Consider the following 17,785-nt stretch of genomic DNA (forward strand, 5'->3'; position numbering starts at 1 on the left):
TTTAGCCACTGTGCTGCCCATAAAGTTGAGTGTAAAAACATCATATGATCTCACAAGTGTTTCCTCCATCTCAGTGTATAATCCAGCACCAACCCCTTCGGGATAATAAAGAAGGTCACAAGCTTAAAACATCCAAAACAAACTCTTTCAGCAGATTCTTATAGATCCTCACAATATGTAGACATCTCTCACCAGTATGAACAGATATGACACAAAAGAAGGCCCTTTTCTGTTCTCGTATGATGTTTTGATGAGTTTGGTGTGGAGAAACTCAAGGACATCTCTTTAAAAAAAAAATAAACACCCTTTTCCCACCACATACACAAACTTTTTTTAAAGCCCCGTCTGACTCTTCTCAAATAAAAATAGTTAATACTCATTTTGTTTAGGGAAGAGGAAAAAAAGTTTTTACCCACCTGATCCTCTGCTGTTTTGGCAGGTGGCACTCCCCCACAATCTAGTGTTGGACTATCCCTCAGCATCCTCACGCCCAGTGCAGGGTTTTGAATAATACACTGTCATGCAATTCACCCACAAGAGCTCACCTCACCTCACAAATGCTTTTTTGGCTGAATAAGAACAAATTCCCACAGTAGGGGCAACCAGTGAAAGTTTCTCACTTTATTCTTTGCTGCCCAGTTAAATGATATTCAGCCTGACCCTGGTCATTATGTCACATAGGAAAAATCTATGACCCCTCGAGGACTCCAGTGAGGAGCTGATGACAGTGCAGCACAGTGGCTAAATGGTTAGCACTTCCACCTGGCAGTACTAGGGTCGTTGGTTCAAATCCCAGTCACGACACCTCCTGCCTGGAGTTTGCATGTTCTTCCTGTGCCTGCGTGGGTTTCCTCCGGGTACTCCGGTTTCCTCCCACACTCCAAAGACATGCTGGTAGGTTAACTGGATCCTGTCTAAATTGGCCCTAGTATGTGTATGTATGAATGTGAATTGGGGACCTTAGATTGTACGCCCCTTGAAGGTTAGGGACTGATGTGAATGTACAATATATATGTAAAGCGCTGCGTAAATTGACAGTGTTATATAAGTACCTGTAATAAAAATAAATAAATGACTGACTCTTCTGACATCTGTCACCAGGAAGCACTGTGGGTACTACAGACCAGAAGACTTGTGAGCCTGCATGCCATGAGACCAGAGTTTTATCTAACTGGGGCTTTAAGGTAAATTTAAAAAAAAAAAAAAAATTATGGATTAGGTACCAGGAGGGCGGAGAGAGAATTTTTTGTTCCCTGGAGATGAGTTTTGTATTCGCAAAAGTACATTCAAGAGGTGAATGCTTTCACAATCCTCATTAAAGCACAGACATTCATGATAATGTCACTACTTGTGCGCTACGCATTTCATTATAATTATTTTTTTCTAGGCACCTTTTATGTAGTATCTGTTTTTAAACTTTGAGAGATATTACTATCAGCAACCAAAATGTGGATGCAAATATTAGTTTTAGCTATTCTGTACAGAATCTTTTGTATATAAAATAATTGTTGTATATTTCATAAAAAGTAAAAAAAAACATACAGGTCATAGCTTTTTTTGTTCATTCATACATATCCCTCTAGTGTTTGTCATTAACATGGATTCCACAAATATTTCATTTGGGAGGTACAGCTGTTAATGCTTTGCGAACATGTACACAGAGAGCAGCAATAATTCAAATATTAATGTATGTTTAAGCCACAGCCGCCACCACTGGCAGCCAGTAATCACGGCTGGATCTATTTACTTCACAGCCTTCAACTAAATAAAAATAAGATACTCCTGTTTATATTTATTGAAAAATTAAACAAAAATGCCAGCAGTAATATGAAAGACGTACATAGCTAGAGACCAACAAATGTTAAGCAAGGCCAATGATACGAAATAAAAAAAAATTTAAATAGAGATCACAGAAGAATACAACACATACAATGTTGTTTGCAATAATACTGCAAAATAGCACACAAAGAACTTCCCGATGCATTTTGAAATTTTGAAATTTTTCACATTTATGTTAAGATCAGAATTTCTTGCTAGAACCCCCAAACATTATATATTTTTTTGAAAGCAGAGGCCCCAGAGAACAAAACTGAGGCTGTTGCAACTTTTAATTCACAAAATATATGCACAGCCATTTATAAAACTCAAATTTTCAGGAGAAACTACACTTGAAATTAATTTAAGTGCACAGAAAAATACAGAATTTTTGGTGAAATACAAAATATGATGTTGCATTAAGTAAATAGATACCAAACATGCTAAGAAAGGAGAAAACAAAAAAAAAAGAGAAAGTCAGGCATGTGTTCCTATAGACTCACTTAAAATGGGGGATTGCCAGAAATCCATTCGTTAAAAGCCTGAGATGTTCTGAACATTGACCATGTATTCCAGGTGTTTCTATACTGTTCCAATCTGCAATTTTCTTTGACAGCATTTTTTTAAACCCTAATAGAATCTAGTTCTATTATCCATTCTTCTAAAGATGGGACAGTTCTTGACTTCCAGTGGCAAGGAATCACTGCTCTCTCTTCTGAGACTAAATGATGACGGATATCTTTCTTTACTGTTTTAAGGGAGCTTGGTAGTACAGATAGTAATGCTACCTTTGGTGAGTTGTGAATTTGTACTGTCATAAACTTATGATGTACTGTATATCAAATATGTTTTTCCAAAATGCTTTAATCGGTTGGCACTGCCATCATATATGTATCGGGGTGCCTTTCAACTTATGACATCTCCAGCAGACATCAGAGACGGTTGGATACATGTGATTAGGGTGATTAAGACATCTGTACCATCCAGTAATCAATTTAAATCTCTTCTCCTGAACTTTGGTGGCTATTGATAGCTTATGGGTTAGTATAAAGCATTTTTCCTACTCCTGAGGAGGAATAGCAGGTTGGAGTTCATTCTTCCATACAGATATATAATTAAGTAGCCCTGGGTGGACCAAAGAGGAAAGAACTGAGTATACTTGAGATACTGCATGAGATGGAGGAGTATTCCGTAAAAGTAGACATCAACGTAAAAGCTGTTGGAAGAGACTAAAGTGCAGATACTTGCCAAAAGTATTGGGACACCCCTCCAAATCATTGGATTCAGGTGTTCCAACCACCTCCATGGCCACAGGTGTATAAAATCAAGCACCTAGGCATGCAGACTGCTTCTACAAACATTTGTGAAAGGATGGGTTGCTTTCAAAAGCTCAGTGAATTCAAGTGCGTTGAAATTTCCTTGCTACTAAATATTTCACGGTCAACTGTTAGTGGTATTATAACAAAATGGAAGCAACTGGGAACAACAGCAACTCAGTCACGAAGTGGTAGGCCACGTAAAATGACAGAGCGGGGTCAACACATGCCGAAGTGCAGAGTGCTCACAAGTCGCCAACTGTCTGCACAGCCAATAGTTAAATACCTCCAAACTTCTTGTGGCCTTCAGATTTGCACAACAACAACAGTGTGTAAAGAGCCTCCAGGAATGAGTTTCCATGGCTGGGCAGCTGCATCCAAGCCTTACATCACCAAGTACAATGCAACGCATCAAATGCAGTGGTGTAAAGCACGCCACCACTGGACTCTAGAGCAGTGGAGATGTGTTCTCTAGAGCAGGGGTGTCCAAACTTTTTTCAAAGAGGGCCAGATTGGATGAAGTGAACATGGTGGAGGGCCGAACATTTTTTGAACCATTACAATTAAATGCAAATAAATTATTTTATGCCAAGTTAATTGCAAACGATATCCTTTTCATTTCATAACATTAAGATCAACTGACAGCTGAGTTTTCACAATGTATTGAAAATAAATTTTAAAAAAACTTACCTGCACTAATGTGAAGGGTGAAAAAGGTAGCTGGAGCTGAAGTCTCTGCTTGGCAGCCGAGAGGGGAAGAGAAACACACTTCACGCTGGAAGCCCGGCCCTGACGTCACCGCCCTCTGTCGCTCCCAGCGTGGCGCAGTCACGCATGCGCACTGCTCTCAAGCAGAAGGCTGTCTGCCACAGAAGGGAGGGCCGTGCGACAGCCGCATTTACACAGACCAGGGAGAACGTGCCGCAGTCAGGCATGCGCACTGCCCTCTGCTCTCAAGCAGAAGACTGTCTGCCATAGAAGGGAGGGCCGTGGGAGGGCCACATTACACAGAGCAGGGAGGGCTGTTGGAGGGCCGTATTAAACCGACCCCCGGGCCGTAAATGGCCCACGGGCCGGACTTTGGACATGCCTGCTGTAGAGTGACGAATCATGCTTCTCTGTCTGGCAATCCGACTGACATGTCTGGGTTTGGCGGTTGCCAGGAGAATGGTACTTGCCTGATTGCATTGTTCCAAGTGTAAAGTCTAGTGGATGTAAAGGCAGGCGTCTCAATACTTTTGGTAATATAGTGTATATTTGCAATAAAATGAATGAATGAGATAAGTTGTTGTCTATGAAACCAGGAGTCCTTTGGCAGTCTCATTTTGGAGGCACCAGAATTAACACAGGAGTCAGCTTGTAAGACTTGGGATAATGTGCAGTAATCTCTTTTATTCCAAGTACCAAAGATACTAGGAAGCAGGTGGTAAACTGGGTTACCAAAAGGGGTGTCACAGGGCCAAAATATTGTGAAATCCTCAGATTTGTAACAGTCTGGTCCACAAAGAAAGTGTTTGCTTCATGATATCTGGAAAGTATTCTATAGTGGTTCGAAGAGAAGGAGAGATCCATGGTAAAGTCCATAGGTGAGGCTTTAAAAGCCTTTACAGGATATCAGTTCAGAGTTATCAGTTCTGCAGCGATGTGTGGTGCAATCATATGTTTACATATGCATGCTGGACCTAACCCTGCATTTGTATTTGCATGCATACATGAGGGACAGCGGTACTTTTAATTTTTTTTTGTATTATTATTTTTATTTATTTTGTTTCCATTTTTTTTTTTACACTTTAATTTTTTTTTTCTTATTTAACTTTAGGCCTCATGTACAAATGAACTCGCCTAGTCGTTATACTCTCCTGGCAGCAGAAAAATGCTAAATGTGGCAAAAACATGTGTAAACGCGGTACCGTGTTTAGTACTTGGACGTTTATTCATTTGATTGGCCAGAGTATTTTCCATTGACATCGATAGACACCCAAGCACTAGACAGGGCTAGAATTTAGCCGCATTTAGACACGCTTAGCGTTCTTTGGACAAAACGTTCCTCTCCTGAACGCGATTATTCTGCATTCAGAAGAGGAAAGTTTAACTGCTCCCAAACTCTGGTAAAATCCTATGTGTACATGGGCACATAGGCTTTATTGAGTTGAGTTCAGGGGCTTTGGCAAAAAAACACAAAAGCTCCTAAACTTACGTTTAGAAGCAGCAGTGTACATGAGGCCTTACTGTTCTCATAAGGAGGCAAACAAATTCCCTTGTGATAGTTTTGGGTAGGTGACAGGTACACTTTATGAATACATCCTCTTCCCTCCATAGCAGCTAACTGAGTACAGATTGTGCTCGGTTAGCTGCTTTCCTTTCTGTAATAGCATTCTAAAAGGGATCACTTTTACAAGAAGGTTGATTCCCATCTGAAAAAACAGTACCAGGATCATGGCTGCAGCTGCAGTCATGATCCTGGTATAACCACTTGCTAACAGGATATTTTAATACATATGTCAGTCAGAAAGTGGTTATAGTACATGTATAGCCTATGTTTTTTTTTATGTAGTAGTGTAGGTAATGGTTAAATTCTCCACTGGGGAAATTTCCATTCACTTCCTGTGCCAGACACAACAGGAAATTAAAGGAAATCTTTCAAAGTGAGTGGAAACCCCTCTTAGCTGACTGTAAAATCTGAAATTGCCATCACTGTCGGTGCAACCTGAAATGACTTTCAGTTTAGTTTGGCCTCCACTTCCTTGACTATGAACGTAAAGTTGGTTTCTGGTGTCAATCCCTACCCACCTACCATCTCAAAGTCTACTGTAAGTGCTCCTTTGGTCAATGAAATTACTAAGGCTGGGACACTTTTAGCTGTAAGACAGCATGAGACATGAGGGCAGTAACTGTCAGGCTTCAGATATCAGGCTTAGACAAAGTATGCAAAGCTGAATAAGGGGAAAAAATACATATTTCATATGTAAGCCTGAACAATTATAATAAGTTTGGATTTGGATTGAACATTCCGATTCTTACAAAAGCCCAGCAAAGACATGGCTCTCTTTAGGAAGGCATCTTCTGCAAGGCATGGGATGTAGAACAGGTCAATGTGACCCCACAAGCAATTCCAAAACCAGTGAATCAACACTCTTCCCTCTGAATCAGCATGACTGTTACATCAGTCACCATGGCCCTGTCCTTACATACTATGTTTAAAATGGAAAGCATTAGTAACTTCCTACTACACAACGACAGATGAAAAAAGAGAAATAAAGAAAACTTACATCGCCACACCAAAGAATTCATGCTTAGCTGTTGAAATGACGACATCAGCCTCACAGAGTACTTGAAAGTAGTTGTCCTTGCTGGGTAGAAAACCCCAATGTAAAACTGCAGACCCCAAAAGTGTTCTTGCTTCGGAAAAGATCTCTGCAAATTAAGAATAAAGAAGGACCTTCAGCCAAGAAAATCTCTGAAAAAAAAAAAATTTGGACAGATACTGCAAGTTGAATTACCCAACATCCATATATACTCCAGGTAGATCACTGGGTTCCCAACTTCCCCGATGGAAAGAGGGCTCTCTCTCCCTGTTTGGCTGGCCATACATGCCTCATTTTTTCTTTTTTTTCGATCAGCCAGCTGACTGATAGAAAAAAAAACAGATTCTCCCATCTGCACTTTAGGTGGATGGAGGAATCCTGTGCCATTCTATTCTGAAAGCAGGACTCCTCCGCTGACAGAATACACTGATCAGCGGCTGCAGTCGAGTTATCCAACATTCACATTCAACAGAAGTTGACCATTAAATCGGCTTCTGTCAAGCAGTAACATACACAGATTGATCAAAATTCATCCAGTCTCTGTTGAATTGGCTGAATTTCGATCCATCTATGGGCAGGTTTAGATTTATGATTACTATACTGAAAACGGAAAGGCTATGGCTGAAGGCAGAACAGATCCAGGACCTCCAGCAGGGAGAATTCAACACTGGAACACCTAACGTATATAAGTAATTGGGTGTTTATAATAAAAATATCGGTACTTGGCGGGGTGCCCTTTTAATCATCAAAATCAGATAAACAGAGTATACGTCCATGCATGACCAAAATTTACCACAAACCTCCTTTACCTTTCTCTAAAATATCATTAAGTGTTCTTGCATAGCAGGAACACTTATTGTTATCTCACAAGTATATTCTTATTCTTATTATAGCCAAATTTGCCACGCTAACTCCTCCCACAGTTTTTACACTACAAAGACAAGTAATATATCAAAACGTGCGGATTGTTCCCGATCGGATTGCTATTACTTTGTGGAACGTTTCGCCAAATCGTTCAAGAAATATCGTTTTTGTGGCGAAATTTTCCCATAGGAATGAATGGTGCATGTAGAGTGGCAGCAGAGCACAGCTAGAGTGTGCAAAGGAAAAATCAGAACATGATTTGTAAACTGCCATCACTCTGTCATTTTCAAGCCCACCTACACATATCTTATATCAAAACATTCAGCTAACCCTGCTGTCACTAAAAATGTTCACGGCTAGGACATACTCCTGATAGTTTTCAGAATATGAACATTTGTTTGCAACTCACCCCTCCCATTGACTTTCATTGAAAATCCACTCTAGACACCTGAAATTTTAAGGGACGTTTTTAAAATGTGACTGTGCCTTTATTTTTTTTGTCTTTCAGAGACATACTATACATCAAAAGTTAGACCTGCTTCTTGTGATTATCACAATATAAGGCTCTTTGCTGTAGCATTTATACTTTTAAAACTACAAGCGTTTGAAGATGGCAATCGCCACTGAAGTTGGCAAGTTTAAACAGCGTGTTTAGAGCAGAGCTGCTGACATTCCTGACTGAGTGAGTTGCTATAGCAACCAAAGGTCACTCAAGAGTCAGATGAGTCACACAGGCTGGACTGTGAGCTCCAAAATACAAGCTGAAATCCATTTCTCCCTCTGTCAGGCTTGCAATGTGCAGTGCTTACATTTCATGAATCATTTGGTAAGGGTTACTTGCAAGAACACTTTACACAATTTCCCCAGAAATTGTAGATTTTCTAGTTAACATATTAATCTCAGCATTATTTTTTTATTTTACTTTGTTCCTGTATCAAGAAGAAAAACATCTTTTATTACTCCTTGTGATACCATCACCAGGCTTGTAAAACTCTTGCAGGGGCAGCTGCTATGAGGTCATTTGCTACTGAAATAGGCACTCTCCCAGGACTACATTCCCCAAGAGCTTTTTCCATACATGCAGTGTGTGGGAGGACTCTCGGGACTCAAGGCAGCAGAATCCTTTATCTAGGAGATAAAAGGATGTTTGCATTTAGAGTGGGATGGGATGGGGGTGTCAGAGAACAGGTGAATTCCTAGTCCATCAGGCAGGGCTAACAAGTCTGCTTGGAAGATCAGACAGGGAGTTTGGAGCTCACACAGGAAGTTTGGAGCATGCTGGATTTCTGATGGATCAACAGGCATTTTGTTGTATGTGTAACATTGCTAATGCAATAAAACACGGGAAAATGTGCATGTATTGCAGAGATGTATTGAATATGATTTTTTTTTTTAGTTGGCTCTGGGAAGAAAATGCTGATGCATCTGGGCGACAGGTTAAAGTAAACCTGTTGGTTTGCCCTTAATGAGGTTTGGATAAATGCATCTATGTATTCCTAAAAGGGCATGAAATTAAATCTCAACTCTAGTAATGTAAGTATATGACATCTGCTGTACTGAACTGGCACACACCAACTTAAAGTGGGTTATTTACTAAAACTGCATAGTGCAAAATCTGGTGCAGCTCTGCATAGAAACCAGTCAGCTTCCAAGTTTTATTGCCAAAGCTTATATGAACAAGCTGAATTTAGAAGCTGATTGGCTACCATGCATGGCTGCACCAGATTCTCAGTACTTCAGCTTTAGTAAATCAATCCTGCAGTGTATACGGCTTTCAATAGAAGAGCCTGTACTAAAAGCTAATGGGGTGGGGGTATTCAGAAGGCTTTGGAAGAGATCAGACTACATATTACTGGTATGGTCATAATTACTGCAGGAAAGACTCTGGACACCGACATAGAGGAGGGGATTTACTAAAACTGATGCACAAAGAATTTGGTGCAGCTGTGCATAGTAACTAATCAGCTTCCAGGTTTTCTTGTCAAATCTTAATTGGACAAGCTGAAATTAGAAGCTGATTGGTTACTATGCACAGTTGTACCAGAGTATGTGTGAAGCAGTTTTAGTAAATCCCCCCCAAGTCTACAGAGCCGTCCCCTCTCTATCATGCTGATCCTCTGCCTTTTATAGCCCGTAAAATGGAGAATGCAGAATAGCCATTCCAACCACTGTTACACACCAAAGGAAAGCTAAAATCAGGCTTGCAATGTGAGTGTATGTTCTGGAATCTGGCGGGAGAGGGAGGGACTTAAGGTGGAGGTCATGGTGTGTGGTTAGGATCTTGAGCAGGAGATAGAACACTAACATGCAGTCTACAAAACTGCAAGCTTAGAGAACTCCCACCACCAAATCCTATAGCAGGAATATCAGATCCTCTATTAGTGTTTCAGTTATGTGCTAAATGCTTGCATGGAGATGTAGGTACTCTATATACATAAATGCATTAAAGGGCACCTAAGAAATTACGTAGGCTATCTTTCTTTTATTTCCTTTAGAAAATGCTAGTTGGCTCGACTGATTCAAAGATTTCCACGTGTTTTCGATACTCTATGTTTTTCTTCTGACCTTACTATCCAAATGCTTGTTCTAGGTCAGTGACTCAGAAAGTACTGAGGCCACAGACAGCCAGGCAACTAGCATTTTCAGAAGACCGTCTGCTGTAGCAGCCTCTGCATTTCTCTAACTGCAGGTTTCCCTTTAAAATATCCATTTAGAATGAAATAGTGGTACAGAAAAAAAAAAAACAATTAATAAAAATAACCCACAAAGGAGAAAAAAAAAAGGCACTGATTTGACTTCATACGGCATAATGCAACATATGATGTCAGCAGTGTCTCGTCAGAAACGCAGGTTAATTAGCTTCTGCCTATTTTAACGAACTTCTCGGAGTTGTTTGCTTTTATAATCAAGGCACAGAAGCAGAACCAAATGCTAAGGTGCCAAAAAAAGCTGACAAAAGCAAAGGGCTCCGCCTCGCCACCCTCCCCCTGAATGAAAAAGCCAACTGTCTGCTTCATAAAACCCGCTCGGCAGACACTGAAACAAAATGGACTGTAAAGTTCGTTAGATGAAAATATTAAAAAAGAATTAAGCTAATGGAGATAAAATTAAAAGAAATGAGGCAACAAACACATCACACCAAAAATGGCATTGCGGTGACAGCTAAGATTCCTAATGACGGACTGCATTGGAAAAAATTAAATGGCATTGCGGAGTGAAATTTCTTTGGAAAGTAATGATCCGTGCATGATGCTCACACTCCAGGCACCGGGAAGGAGGAGGGGGGAACACAACGACAAAGTGTTCTGAAATAACAAAGAAATATATGTGTCGAGATGTGCAAAGGTTTAAACAATACCATGGAGGGGTATCTTAAAAAAGACAGACATTTTTACCTGCTGGGGTAAGCAGGCAGGAGAAGTTAGACAATGGTTGGATAGCCATAGTCAATCTTTCATTTGGTATGTAACGACCAACAGGGGCTATAGACATGAGATGATTGGTGGTTGATGTGGTCAATTACCACTAGACTGTGAGTCAATCCCTTATCGATGGCTATATTCTAACCATGTAGACACAACTTGGCCATCTGATCTCAGTGAAAGAACTGGTTGTCTAGAATGGTTTTGCCAGATTAATACAATTTTTAGACATTTTTATCTGCCAGGGTAGGCAGTTAAGCACACAGTAAAAGTTAGAGGATGGTGGGATATCCATGCTTGCTCATTCTTTCATTTGACATGTAACAATTAACTGGGAATAAAGACATGAGATCATTGGCAGTTGATTAAGTCAATTAGCACTAAAATGTGAATCAGTCCTTTATTTATAGGCTATTCTTTACCTGAGTACACACATCTTGGCCAACTGATCTCAGCGGAAGAACTACTTGCCTGATAAATTTCTCCCAGCTGATTATGACTGTTGGACATTTTTACTTTTTGGGGTAAGCAGTTCACCAGGCAGTAGAAGTCAGACAACTGTAAGATATTCAAGCTCAGTCTCTCTTTTGATGTGTAATGACTAACTGTGGATCTTGTACGATAAGGTCCTGCAGGGCAGGAATCAATGTGAATGCATACATTTTTGGTGCTATTTAAATACCTGTAGTAATAATAATAATACAGACATGAGTTGATTTGTGGCTGATCCAGCCAATTACCACTAGACTGGGAGTCAATCTGTTATTCATGGCTTGTCCTCTACTCCTGTAAAAACATCTTGGCCAAATAATCTCAGGGGAAGAACTTGTTGCCTGATAAGGTTTTCCCAGCTCTTTAAAATTGTTGGACATATTTACCTCCCTAAATAATCAGTTAAACGTTCACTTAGACCATGGCTGGATATCTATGCTTAATCTTTTACTTGACGTGTAAGAACCAACATGGGCTATAGATATGGGCCAATTACCACTAGACTAGAGTCAATTCCTTATCTATGGACTATTTTCTACTTGTGTAGACACAACTGGGCCAACTAATCTCAGCAGAAGAACTGACTGCCTGGTAAGGTTTTCCCAGCCGATTACAGCTGTTTTTGTAAAATACAGCTGGTGACAAAGATGACGACTGCACTAGGCAAAACACACAGACTCAGCATTTGCGTCTCCTGATCTAACAGTGCCCATAAACTTTTCATGGATGGAGAAGTTATCCCCAACTTCATAATACTCGACTTGTAGGCTATTTTCCTTAACGCAGAGCTAACATCAGATATGTTTTTTCATGATAACTACAGGAATGGTAAGTAAAGTGTAACACGTCCAGGTATTTTTTATCTCTGACAGAGATCACAGTATTCTCCCTGACTCTGCTTTTATACCAGGGATGGGCCCTATATTCAGGAATCATCCAGGGGTCACCATCTGCTTCCTAGACTCAGAAGCTGGTGCAGAGATGACAAATCATGTAAATCCTGGTACCTGCACAGTTCCTGGCTGTGTTCAAAAATGTCTAACACAGATCAGTCCCTCCTGCAGAGGTACAATACTGCAGTCTGAGCCCTGGGGAGAGGAGAAGGAAATGCTTCCTTCTGCCTGGAGCAGACCTAGACAAAGTCACTGGAAGAGAACTTAAAGTGGTTGTAAACTCTTACATACTGTATACTCAGTGAAGTGACATCTGCAGTCTTCACTTTTCTACATCTGTTCATCTGGAGCTAAGGTTTATAAGTATACCTTGTACATTAGCCTTATGGGTGTTCCAGTTAATAAAGGGACCTGTTGTTTGAGGGTCATTAAAGTGGAAATATTCTTCCAAGTGTTGGATAACCTCTTGTTGTACTTCTGGTGCCTGTATCACCGCATCGTTACCTCTCCATAGGTGTGTTGCTGCAAAGGTGTTTCCCTCCTCCAATTGTATGGTGACAGGCGCATGGTCTAACCAGGTGATATCATGGATCGAGGAGTTGGAAACCCTCTGCAGCAACATTTTGTGTGCCAAGAAGAGGTCGATATGGGAGTATGAGTTATGCCTAAGAGAATAGTATGTATAAGCTTTTTCAGTTGCGTGTTGGCATCGCCAGACATCATAGAGATCCCCTCTAGCAAGGAGGTTGCGTAGAAGGGGAGGGCGGTTCCTAACCAAAGAGGATGCATCCAAATTGCCATCAACAATAGTGTTAAAATCTCCACATATCAAAATGCTTCCACACTCGCACCTGAGAAATCTTCTTTAACATTTTCCAGAGAAATTTAGATTGGTGAGAGTTAGGAGCATACACATTTGTTATAGTAAAGGGTAAATTATTAATAAAGCATGTCAGAATAATATACCATCCTTCAGGGTCGATGATTGAGGTCCTGAGTTCAAAGGAGACCGATTCTCTTATAGTGATCAGAACTCCTTTCTTTTTCACTGGAATGGAAGCCCTAAAAATGTGAGGAAAGTTCTTATGAGAGCAGGCAGGAGATGCATCTTTATAAAAGTGGGTTTCTTGTACCGCTAAAATGTCAGCTTTGTGATGCATGGCTTCCAGCCATAAAGAGCATCGCTTAGTCGGGTGGCTGAGGCCTCTAGCATTTACTGAAAGGAATTTAAGTCCCATGATGGTGGGTCCATATGATTTTGAGACCCACAGTTGAGGGGTGTGGGTACTTCAACTTGGCATGATAGGGATAAATGCAAGAGGTGCAGTACTGACATGGCATGGGTGAAACGAGACTCAGAGTGATTAGTCCGGTCGTTGCGGTGACTTCAAGAATGCACTTGTGGAGGCAGCAGGAGTGAGAGAAAAGGATAATTGTGAACGTAGAGTACTGAATAGAATCATCCGTAACTATGAAACAAGAATATACAAACTGTTGAGGCCTATAGTGTAAAGCCTTTAAGAAAAACAGCCCAATATGGACCGGGCAGTGGATACTGCCAATAATCATGGGGGTCCAGGTACGATGACATGTACCTCAGGCACAAGGGGAGATTATATCAACTGAGTAAGTAAATAAGTTGCTGTGAGCCTTAGGATTTCTTGGAGGAGGTATTGCGTTGACCTTTAATTTGCCAATCAGATTGAATGTGTGTATGTGGCTGGGGAAGCCGTTGCTTATCAAAAACACGTTCAGGCGCAGGAGGAATAATATTCCAGATCCGCAGGAGTTTTAGGCTGTCCTTTAAGGATTTAATCATGTGGTTCGAGCTTTGGTACATAATGTTAAGTTTAGCCGGGTATTTCCATCTATAGATGATTTTATGATTCCTCAATGCCTTCGTAATGGTTGCCAGATTTCTGCACTGTTGCAAGATGTGTTGGGAGAAATCGGGGAGAATTTGAAGTTTTGCTACTTGTTCAGGGAGAGCATCTGTAGGACAAAATGTTTCTAACATTTTTTCTTTTACGTGAAAGAAATGTATTCGTAACACCACATCTCGAGGTAACTCGGCTAGGAGAAAAAATGGTTTGGGTACTCTGTGTATCCTATCAATAGTAAGATCTGTGGGAGACAGAGACGGAACTACCGCTTTAAATAAATTACAGGCATAATGTTGTTTTGTCTGAATGGATTCAGGGACCCCACAAATGTTTACATTGTTCCGACGGGAACGGTCTGCAAGATCCACCTCTTTTGATAGCAGTTTAGAAATGTTTTTTTGCTGTGAAGTATGCAAATCTACCAAACCATTGAAAGAGGATGCGTATTCACTCATCTTAGATTCTACTTGGTGTACCCTGTCACCCAGCTCATCTATATCAGCTCTGCATTGTTGTATATCATGTTAGATTATATGGACGATCGCAGAGACATTAGCGTGTCCTTTAAGGTCACATCAGAAATTGGTTGTCCAGTGGTCGGAAACTGGGCTATGGGGTCTCTATTAGATGTAGTGGGTATGGGGCTCTGGGTGTGATCGCTCTTCTCCACATTAGATAGAGTGTCATCAGCCTCTCCAGATTCCCTGTGAGGTCTGGATTTTAGTCGGCTTTTAGAGGGGGGAGATGTAGGGGCAGAGCCTGAGGACATTGACCCTGTGTTTGCAGCTGCATCGTCAGTGTGTCCTTGTACAGCTTCAGTGTATTCTGCTGCATTGGGCACTAGAGGTCCGGCCAGCAGCAGTGAAGAATGTCTCCAGCCGCCATTTAGTTGAAGTCTGCTATGCAGGTTAGGAAAGAAATTGGAAAGTTTGTGTACCTGTGGCGGGTTTTGATGATGCTTCCCCATGTCGACAGGCACAGTAGGATCTGGGGAAGTTGGTGAGTCGGGCCAGCAGATGAGCAGTGGGTCTCGGGCTGTACAATCTTGGATATCTCCCTTGTGCAGAGCAGAGCTCTAGCAGAGGGTGGCCATATGGACGAGTAGTCGCCATGCCCCCCCTTCTACATCTGTTCAAAGTCCTGAATTTTTAAAGATTGTCTTAAGAGTTCACAAAATAGGGCAGAGAGCTGAAGTTACACTTTGCAGAGCTCAGTGAGGAAAGCTCTGAGAGCTGATTGGAGGGAAAAGACACCCCCCCTTCACACAGCTCACAGGAACAAAGCTGAGGCTGTCAATCTGCTTGAGGTCCCTCCCCTGTCATCATGTTTCTCTTTGTGTCAGGAAAACATCTCAGAAGTTACTCATATTGATAAAAGAGGAAATCAGCAGACAGAAATTACACTTGGTGCTCTTAAAGTGGTAATAAAGTTCATTTTTAATGTTTTACCTACAGGTAAGCCTATAAAAAGGCTTACCTGTAGATACTGTAAGTATTTCCTAAACGTGCACTGTTTAGGAGAAATTTACTTGTGTAGCAGCCGGCTCATGCGCTCTGAAGGAATGGCAGGCCTGTGCCGTTCCTTTAGAGCTATGTGCCATAAACAGTGACTCCCACGTGCATGCATGGGGATGACGTCATCGTGGTTTAGCCATTCAAAGGACCAGAGTCTGCGAATTCAGAATGAAGACTGGGTGAAGATGGAAGTCCTATCAGCAGTGACAGTGCGACGGAGGGTTTTTGTTGCATACTAGCACATTATAACTTTGCCTTGCAGGGGAAAGTTTTTTTTTTCCAGTTTACTACCACTTTAACTGAGACAAGTACACACTATAAAGGGATATCCTTTTTTCATGTTTCATGTCTGAGGTTTACAACCACTTTCAGAACTGCTTTTTAATAATAAAAGATGGTGAGTTTGTAACATCATACAGTTGCTTTATATTTTGACACGTCCGGAATTAATTTCTTGCAGACGTGTAAAATTACTGATATGTGCAGTTAGCATGGGAACCAGATTGTGGAAATTTCCCAGAATTCTTTGGTATAGTCACTGGACATAACCTGATATTGTAATTGGAATGATGACATTTGTCTTGACTGAACTTCTCACTTCACCTTATGTTCTCACAGCAGCTATTTAGCAAGAATGACATCTGCACTGCCTGACACACATTGGAGTTGATTTACTAAAGACAGACTGTGCACTCTGCAAGTGCAGCTGCTCCAGAGCTTAGTAAATGGGGTAAAATTTCTCTTTGCAAAGCATATCCGACCAGGTGCAAGGCACATACAAAAACAGCAATTTTGCTTGCAAATGATTGGATGATGGAAGTCATCAGAGTTTCTACTCATTTACTAAGCACGGGAGCAATTGCTCTTGCAGAGTGCAACTGCACTTTGCAAAGTGCACAGTTTCTTTGCCTTTAGTAAATCAACCCAAAAAGCCACTAGAAGGAACATCTATAAAATCCATGTATGAAATACGATTCTGAAAATCTAAAACCAAATCATATCTTAACTGATTTTTAGGTAAATCTTATACTGATAACAGCGAACCAAAACACGGAATAATTTCCCTTTAAATAAGCCACAGCTGACAGTAGGAAATGGCAGGTACAGACATTAAGAAGGATCTCCATCGGAGATGTAAAGATAATTAATAACACGCATCTTTTAAGTACTTGGAGATATCCAAAAGTCACAGAGGCCCAAGAAGACTTAAGTAAGATGTTTTAACTGAGTGAAGTGATATCATCTTCCATCTAAGAGCCGCAATTATGAAGGAAATGTAATTAGCAGGCACATTCCCCAGCCACTCCGACCTGTGATGGGGCTGACTGCTCATCCTGTGATTTACACAATCATGTTTGCACACTAGTACTGAAAACGGCAAGCCCTGATCTACACAAAGGTATGGAGAGTTGGGGATGGAATGACAAAGGTGGTGTGCTACTGTAATAAAATCATTCATTCATATACTTATAATACAGTCCTATTGAACCTCCAGTAATACATACCAGCACAAACTGACATGTTCCTGATACAATCTGGGCACTACAACTGTTAAGTCTCTATTACAGCTCATTCATACCAGCCTATGTACTAAAACGCGTGTGAGCTGGTGTACGTTGTATAGGGGCACTGTGGGGTGGTACAATTCACTGTGACAAAGGATAGCACTGTATCTTTTTTTTTTTCTTTTTAACTTTATTGATTGTCACAAAATGACACTGCAACTGCATACGGTGCTTTCACCCGTGTAAGGCTCCATGCACACGGGGCGTTTTAATAACACTGGTAACTCAAATATGTAGGATGGAGAAATTGTATTATATGCAAGAAGACAAGATAGGGTTATTCTCTAAGAAGAAATGGGAAGAATTTATGGTGAAATATATGAAGTAGCAATGTGAGAAAGATGGAAGTATTTATATATCCTATATTCTAGTTGGGAAAAGAGGTAATAGAACAATGCAGAGTGGGTGGGTTTATATGGGGGGAGGGAGGTTTTATTTGGGGAGGCGGGGAAATCAGATAGGGGAGGTAATGGGAATAAAGATAGTAAGAAATGTAATTAATGATTTGGAAATGGTTTTTGGTGTATGAGAATAATGATGAAATGTCTATTCTATATGGAAAATAAATAAATATTTAAATAAAAAAAAAAAAAAAAATAACACTGGTAACGTTAGCTGTGTAAAGTCACATTAAAAACATGAGTTTTTCAGCCTTTTTTTAGCATTTTTGTATTAGCGTTTAGCCCGCATTTTTTCATGGTTGCGTTTTTTAGAGT

General features: G+C 40.7%; 1 protein-coding gene across 6 annotated transcripts in view; it reads right to left on the bottom strand.

Moving 5' to 3' along the window:
• The window catches only part of QTMAN (queuosine-tRNA mannosyltransferase), a 400,061-nt gene that overhangs the window by 116,030 nt on the left and 266,246 nt on the right, over window positions 1-17,785 (bottom strand). For all 6 annotated transcript variants that reach the window (XM_089679026.1, XM_089679024.1, XM_089679027.1 and 3 more), the window contains one exon: window positions 6,401-6,545. In XM_089679026.1, the coding sequence (XP_089535152.1) occupies window positions 6,401-6,545 (145 nt within the window). The remainder of the gene's footprint in view (window positions 1-6,400; window positions 6,546-17,785) is intronic.

Source organism: Staurois parvus, unplaced genomic scaffold (assembly GCF_062004578.1).
Source record: "Staurois parvus isolate SC_StPar_1 unplaced genomic scaffold, SC_StPar_1.0 ptg000216l, whole genome shotgun sequence".
NCBI classification, from domain to species: domain Eukaryota; kingdom Metazoa; phylum Chordata; class Amphibia; order Anura; family Ranidae; genus Staurois; species Staurois parvus.